Source organism: Eubalaena glacialis, chromosome 4, assembly GCF_028564815.1.
Source record: "Eubalaena glacialis isolate mEubGla1 chromosome 4, mEubGla1.1.hap2.+ XY, whole genome shotgun sequence".
Classification (NCBI taxonomy): domain Eukaryota; kingdom Metazoa; phylum Chordata; class Mammalia; order Artiodactyla; family Balaenidae; genus Eubalaena; species Eubalaena glacialis.
The window spans coordinates 41,105,027-41,112,480 of NC_083719.1; the positions used below are offsets into that span (position 1 = coordinate 41,105,027).

At 49.1% G+C, this 7,454-nt stretch overlaps 1 protein-coding gene across 3 annotated transcripts; it reads left to right on the plus strand.

Moving 5' to 3' along the window:
* The first annotated feature begins 1,116 nt into the window (after nucleotides 1-1,116).
* FST (follistatin) lies at nucleotides 1,117-6,329 on the plus strand. 3 transcript variants are annotated; one of them, XM_061187776.1, is made up of 6 exons: nucleotides 1,117-1,251; nucleotides 3,167-3,358; nucleotides 3,785-4,003; nucleotides 4,323-4,547; nucleotides 5,245-5,475; nucleotides 6,226-6,329. In XM_061187776.1, the coding sequence occupies exons 1-6, from the start codon at nucleotides 1,167-1,169 to the stop codon at nucleotides 6,306-6,308; spliced, it is 1,035 nt and encodes a 344-aa protein (XP_061043759.1). In that variant the 5' UTR covers nucleotides 1,117-1,166; the 3' UTR covers nucleotides 6,309-6,329. The 3 variants fall into 3 exon arrangements, with proteins under 3 accessions (XP_061043759.1, XP_061043760.1, XP_061043761.1); XM_061187777.1 differs by having other exon boundaries at nucleotides 5,248-5,475; XM_061187778.1 differs by lacking the exon at nucleotides 6,226-6,329 and adding an exon at nucleotides 5,941-6,057.
* The last annotated feature ends 1,125 nt before the right edge of the window (nucleotides 6,330-7,454 follow it).

Genomic DNA, 7,454 nt, shown 5'->3' on the forward strand with positions numbered 1-7,454 from the left:
GAGACAGAGACACACAGGACAGAAACTGGGGAGCCTCCGAGCCGGGGAAGGGGGGTAGACCGCCTGCGTCGGCGCCCCCACTCCGGGTTCCGACTCCAGAAGCGGCGAAGTGAAAGGGGAGAAAAGAAAACGAGAGGGTCGAGACTGTGACGGGGTTGGGGGGTGGAGGGGGAGCCCGGGGCTGAGGTGTTCAACATTTTTGTTCGCTTCTGACTCGTCGAGACCCAGGGCCGCGTTTCGGCCCGGCTCAGCCGGGGTGGAAGGTGCCGGGGCCGGGGTTCCCAGCCACACCTCTGGGCTCCGGGTGGCCGCAGCGCTCGGCACGCGCAGACCCAGACACAAAACGTCGCGGGGTCCCGCGCCCAGACTGCGGGGGCCTAAAACGGCAGCGACCCGACCTCAGGCGGGATATTTCAGCAGCTCGGGGCTCTCCGGGCGTTTTGCAAAGTCTTCCTGGAGCGGAGGAGCGCCGGTGCGGAGACCAACTCCCGCCCCGCCGCCCAGCTCCGCTCCGCCCGCCGCCGCCTCCAGAGCCCCAGCGCGCGCCCCCCCGACACACACAGACACACGCTCTCTCTCACACACGCACGCACACACCACACACACACACACACACACACACACACACACACACGCCACCCCCGGCGCGCCGGCGCTACCAGCGAGCGGCGGCGTGCAGGACTTGAAGTGGGTGTTCTTCCCCACTCCCCCGCCCCGGTCGCCTGCCCCCTCCCTCTCGCTCCTACGCAAATAAGAACTCGGCGATTCCCCTCCTGCAGCTTTGATTTCGGGCACCTCCACCAGATAATTGGGAAGCGTTTCCAGAAGGTGGGAAATGTCACCTGATTCACACTGAACTTTTAGAAGCTCCCCACCCCCAAGGAGCCGCGCACACCCTCGCTCGCGGCCGCCCTCCCACTGCCCCACACACTGGGAGACCGCCCACCGCAAACCGCGGAGACCCCCGTCTAGATTTAAAGCGCGGCTGCGCCCGGCTTCTGACGTCCATTGAATCGCGCGGGCGGCCGGCGGCGAGCGCGGGGCTGCGCCGGGATCGCTGCGCCCTCCGCCGCTCGCCTCTGCGACGCGCGCCGCTTGCCCGAGCCACCCGCCGCCGCGCCCGCTCCCCGCGCCGCCGCGCTCCTCGCCCCGCGCCTGCCCCCAGGATGGTCCGTCCCAGGCACCAGCCCGGCGGGCTCTGCCTCCTGCTGCTGCTGCTCTGCCAGTTCATGGAGGACCGCAGTGCCCAGGGTAAGCGAGGGGGGATGCGCTGGGAGGTTCGGCGGAGGGCAGGGGTTTGTACTTTTCGGTCGTCTCCACTGGGTCTGTTCTGAGCAACGCTGCTCTCGGAAGATGTTGGACCAACTTAGCGAGTCCGGGATGGAGAGGAGTGGGAAAACTAAAGGCAGTGACATTTTAGGACCTGAAGCCGAGTTTGGAGCGCGGTTATCCTTTAAAAGGAAAGGGAGTGAGCTGGAGTCTCTCTCTGTAGGTAGGGTTAGATGTTCCAAGTTCTGGACATAATGAGTTCAGATGTTATCTCCCCTGTTTGGCTCTGAGGAAGGGGGCAAGCATCAGTAGCCTGGAGATTTCAGTCGACCCATTTGCAATCTAACCTCCCTCCCTCCTACGTCTTTTGGATACCTTAAAAAAATGACTGGGTGGGGAGGGGGGAATACTGAAATTTCTTCGGTGGCTGGGGGACGTGGTTTCAGAAACTTTGCCCAAACTTGGAAATGTGGGTGCCGAAAATTTTAGAGGGAAGTAGCTTTCTGCCTAGTGGATGCTTCTTCCAACCCCCTCCCCCCAACCCCGCAAAAAAAAAAAAAAAAAAAAATTATTGCCCCGGACTCTTTTGAGTAGTTTACAGTTTTTTCCCCTTTGCCTCATTCCTCTGACTGTTAACTTTCTGTAGAACAGTAAGGAGCCCACAATTGATTTAAATTCTGAGATGCAAATTTCTAAAGTTTTTTAAAATTAGATTTGTTTATTTCAATTAGTCTTTGGGCAGAATTTTTTAAAATAATAAGAGCAGCTTGCGATCCAATTATTGTTAAAGTTATATGGATGATTCATGAGAAATCTTCCGGACCAAAATCCGAACATTAAAAAGGAGGAAGGGGGGGGGAATTACTTGCAAAGATTTCTTGGTAGGTATGAGATAGGGGTGTGTGTATACACACATACATGTATATAAAACCATGAAACAGTAGGAAGTCCCCCCCCTTTGTCCCCCCCCCCCCACTCTCTTCTTGAGGCAGACTTGTAACTTTCCTGGCTTTAGCGTTAACATTTTGTGTGTGTTGTAAACTGTCCCCCGGGCACTGTCCCTAGCCGTCTGCGACGCACTACTCTGAGTTGCCCGCCTTTCGGGACGAGGCGCTGCTGGGGTGCCGGGGAAAGCAGCCCTGGGAGATTTCGAAAGATCGCGGTGGCCGCGGGCGTCCTCTGGGTCTGGCGGATTGCAAAACGGCCCGTCGGGCGGGCTGCGCCTCGAGGCCGCGCGGGGCAGCGCCGGGCAGGGCCCGGTTGCTTTTTTGCTTTCATTTTTCACAAGTGCCTTTTGCTTGATCTGTTCGTGTGTGTGTGTGTGTGTGTGTGTGTGTCTGTCTGTCTGTCTGTCTCGGTCTCCCTCTGTCTCCCCCTTTCTTTTTCTTTCTCTCTCTCTCACTCAAGTTCTCCTACTTTCTTAACCCCTGTCACAAATAATACTCGTACCGCCTACATGAATGCAACATGCAAAAACACCCGTCGCATCCTGTTTTTGTCAGGTTCTTTAATCTGCTCTTCGAGTCGCTGCAGGTTATGAAATGGGACGAATAAAAGTAAACAGTCTAGTAAAAGTCAATGCAAGCTGCACGTGTTGTGTCTGGGTCACTGGTAACTGACATTGATATGGCTGGGGCGCTCTGGCTTCTCGCTCTCGCCTTCCCTCCCCCTCGCCCACCTCCCACCTCTTCAATCTGGCTTTTCCCCCCTCTTTCTCCACCCCTTCACTCCCTCCGATTTGTTTCCTGCTTTTCTGCTTTTCTCTCCCGTCTCTCCTCCTCCACGCTCACTCCCTCCCCATCCCCGCCGGGTCTCCTTCCCTTGCCGGCTCGCCGCCTCTCTCCCCCTACCCCGCCACTGCTCACTCGCCCACCTCCCCGCCCCTGTCTCCCCGCAGCTGGGAACTGCTGGCTCCGCCAAGCAAAGAACGGCCGCTGCCAGGTCCTGTACAAGACAGAATTGACCAAGGAGGAGTGCTGCAGCACCGGCCGCCTGAGCACCTCATGGACCGAAGAGGACGTAAATGACAACACGCTCTTCAAGTGGATGATTTTCAATGGGGGCGCCCCCAACTGCATCCCCTGTAAAGGTAGGGCTCTTCCTCCCCAATTCGTAGGCCCTCAATAGAGGGCGTCTTACCCTCCCAGTGCCCAGCTGGGGTTTGGGACTGGGAGAGCTTTGTTCGTGGGATCCACCTAACTACCCCCAACCCTGGTAAGCCATTCGGGTTGAATCTTGGGTGTCACATACTACAGGCAAAACAAGGTCGACAGAGGTTCTCGGACTTCTTAGCCAAATGTGGTGGTGAAGCCAGCCAACCCGTGCACTTTGAGAGAGATCTGGGTATGGGATGCAGCCCACTGTCCCCCACACCTGCCCCTCCTCAACTTCTGGGTGAGAGCCCCTGGGGCTCGGACTCCTGGCAGCACGATTGCGCGAGGCACCCGCAGCCCTCCTGGCTGACCTGCATGGTGCCTGGCCCCAGTTTTAATCCCTGCATCTTTCCAACTGCTAGAAACGTGTGAGAACGTGGACTGTGGGCCCGGGAAAAAATGCCGAATGAACAAGAAGAACAAACCCCGCTGCGTCTGCGCCCCAGATTGTTCTAACATCACCTGGAAAGGCCCAGTCTGTGGGCTGGACGGAAAAACCTACCGCAACGAATGTGCACTCCTCAAGGCCAGATGTAAAGAGCAGCCAGAACTGGAAGTCCAGTACCAGGGCAAATGTAAAAGTAGGTCCTACCTGGCCCCTCCCCCGGCTTCCTACCTGAGATAGACCCACTGCAAGACCCCCGGGGGATGGTGTAGTCTGCAGTAATAGCCTAATAACAATAATGATGATACCAAATAAAGAAACCCTTTCTAACTTCTAGAGATTCCTTAAAACACTGAAGGACCAACCTAGAGTCATAGTTTTCTTTTGAAAACCACAGGGTTCCCAGAGTACGTTTCTGAAAGCTGGATGCTTCATGATTTCCTTGATACTATCAAATGCTCAGTCCCTAAGGACCAGAAGGTGCCTATTAATGTGTGTTTCCCTCTTTGTTTCAGAGACCTGTCGGGATGTTTTCTGTCCAGGCAGCTCCACATGCGTGGTGGACCAGACTAATAATGCCTACTGTGTGACATGTAACCGCATTTGCCCAGAGCCCACCTCCTCTGAACAGTATCTCTGTGGGAATGATGGAGTAACCTACTCCAGTGCCTGTCACCTGAGAAAGGCTACCTGCCTACTGGGCAGGTCTATTGGATTGGCCTATGAGGGAAAGTGTATCAGTAGGTATTCTGGATTGAGGAAGGAAAAGAAAAAATACGAAAAGAGAAAGAGGCTCGAACTGGTGTTAAAACTATGAGGTTAACCAATAAATAAGGCCAAAGCCTCCCCAAACACATAGCTTCACCAAAGAGAGAAATACTCTCCAGTTTGGGTAAACTGTCATGACCACAGCATTCCTTAAGAAAACCATTGTCTTCCGGAAGCATTGGCATATATATTGAAATGCCAGCAAGACACAGGAAACAATTTTCCTCCTTAGAAACCAAAGAACTCACTCAATTTTACACATTTTTTTTAAGTGCTAGACTTGCTGGAAGCAAGAAATAATTACTTAACAGTTCCTAAAATCTGTTATCAGATTCTGATAACTGATAGAATTGTTTCTTTTTTTAAAAGATCCCACTTGTGGGAAATAATCAAATACATATTTAACTCAAGGATACTGTGAAATTCTGTTCCCAAAAAATGCTACAGTATTTTCATGTACTAATATAGTATGTAGGAAACTGGTGTGTGTGTGTATGTGTGTGTGTGTGTGTGTTTTGGTTTTATTATAGAGCATTTTTGCACAATATCTCCATTACCCCCATGAGTGAGTAATAAGATATGTTATATGTTTACATTTATTGATAGGAGACGAGAGAAAGGGGGCAAGGGGGAAATGGATTTACTCATCACAGGTGTATTATATCCTAGAAGCAAAGTCCTGTGAGGATATCCAGTGCACTGGTGGAAAAAAGTGTTTATGGGATTTCAAGGTTGGCAGAGGCCGGTGTTCCCTCTGCGATGAGCTGTGCCCTGAGAGTAAGTCTGAGGAGCCAGTCTGTGCCAGTGACAATGCCACCTACGCCAGCGAGTGTGCCATGAAGGAAGCGGCCTGCTCCTCAGGCGTGCTGCTGGAAGTGAAGCACTCCGGATCTTGCAACTGTAAGTGCAGTTTCTAACCTTGCTGCAATTTAAGGCTTTCCCAGGGAAGCCCTAGGGAATGGAGACGTAAAAAGCACGAAAACCTCCCCATATAAGCCCACTTCTGTTTAAGTTAGGTAGCTGCTAAATTTTACCAGCAGTTCGGCGATCCACAGAAAAATTGCCTGGAATGTTTCTGGGCTTTTAGGATTTGTCTGATGATCATCCAGGGGGTCGCCTCTAAAAACCTATTTCCAGTCATTTGCCCCTAATTTCTTTTGCTTTAGTAGTGTGCTTTGCTGTTTGCTTTATTAACACTTGAATCTAAACTAACTGCTTCAAAGGTTGTTTTTTTTTCTTTTTCAAAGACAGCTTTCTGTTATCACACATGGGCTGCTGCTTTGCGCAGCTGCCTCTACTAACTCTGAATTAAGGACCCAAAGCAGTTATACCTAGAACACAAGAGCGCTTTTTATCTAATTTCAGGAATCTGCCTGTAAAACCTGAGCCATTGATTCTTCAGAACTTTCTGCAGTTTTTGACTTCATAGATAATGGTTTTTTTTTTTAAGTTTTTTTTTTAAACTTATTGCATAACAGCAGATGCCAAAAACAAAACAAAACAAAACAAAAAGCATCTTACTGCAAGTCACATAAAAATGCAACGCTGTAATATGGCTGTTTCAGAGGGCTTTGAAAACGTACACTGAGCTGCTTCTGCGCTGTTGTTGTCCATATTTAAACAGCAGCTCCCCTGTATTCCCCCATCTAGCCATTTCGGAAGACACCGAGGAAGAGGAGGAAGATGAAGACCAGGACTACAGCTTTCCTATATCTTCCATTCTAGAGTGGTAAACCCTCCACCAATGTTCAGTGTTGACATAGCCTTTGGGCAAAAAAAAAAAAAAAAAAAGAAAAGAAAAGAAAAAGAAAAAATATATTGTCCATACTGTAAATAAGTGTATGCTTATTTATTTGGGGGGAAAACTATACGTAAAGGACCTTTGTCCTAAAGCTCTCTCCCAGGCCACCTTGTTACTCACTGGACCCGGAGAGGCAGTCATTGTGAGGTCTACTGGATGAGGCCCATAGTTGAGACTTGTAGACATTTATTTATACTGTGTCATGTTTTATAATTTATACATAAAATGTCTGGTTGACTGTACACCTTGTTTTTGAAGAAATTTATTCGTGAAAGGAAGAGCAGTTGTTATTTATTGTGAGGTCTCTTGCTTGTAAAGTAAAAGCTTTTTTTTTCCCTTGTAAACCATTTAAGTCCATTCCTTACTATTCACTCACTCATCTGTCTCCCTTCATTTCACTGTTGTTAGACTCTTTGCCATTATAACAAACTTGCATGTCAGTTTCTGTCATGTTTATTTATTGGATTCTCTGCTGCCTGTTCTGTACATACATGATCCCTCGGGTTTTGTTTACAAGGAATCTTGACTGACCAAAAGGCATTATAACTCTGACTCAGATAGAAGGTACAGAGGATACATCTTTGAGGAAATTCCTACTTCCGTTCTCTTGTTGTGATGAAGACATTTGTGAGAGGGGCTGATAGCAATGTTGGGTGGTTTCTAATAATGTACTTTTAAGATGTTACAGATCCAAAGAAATTGAGTGATATGGGTGTCAGGAGCCTGAAGGAAGGGGAATGCTACACATTCAACCTTTTGTTAGGTGTTTCCTTTAAGCAAGTCTGCTGTACCTTTTAAATTAGTCCTTTTCACCCAATGTGTCATGAAAAGTTATATCAAAGCTTTATCAGTTCAAGTTTCTTGCTTTTCATAATACTTTTTTCTGATGCAATTTTATATTTTCAAACATGGCAAGTTAAATATAAATTCATTTAAATATATAGTTTTGTACTTTTCTACCATGTAAATGTGCAATGTATATAAAAGTTATAATGTGTATTTGTAAATAAATGATGAGTGAAAAAATAAAAAAATTTTAAAAAGCCAATGGTCTCAATTGCTGATGATGTAAAAGAAG

Coding starts and splice junctions, on each gene's coding strand:
- FST (XM_061187776.1), top strand. CDS start 1,167: ATGGTCCGTCCCAGGCACCAGCCCGGCGGGCTCTGCCTCCTGCTGCTG. Junction 3,359..3,784: donor CAACTGCATCCCCTGTAAAG/GTAGGGCTCTTC, acceptor TCCAACTGCTAG/AAACGTGTGAGAACGTGGAC. Junction 5,476..6,225: donor GCACTCCGGATCTTGCAACT/GTAAGTGCAGTT, acceptor TCCCCCATCTAG/CCATTTCGGAAGACACCGAG.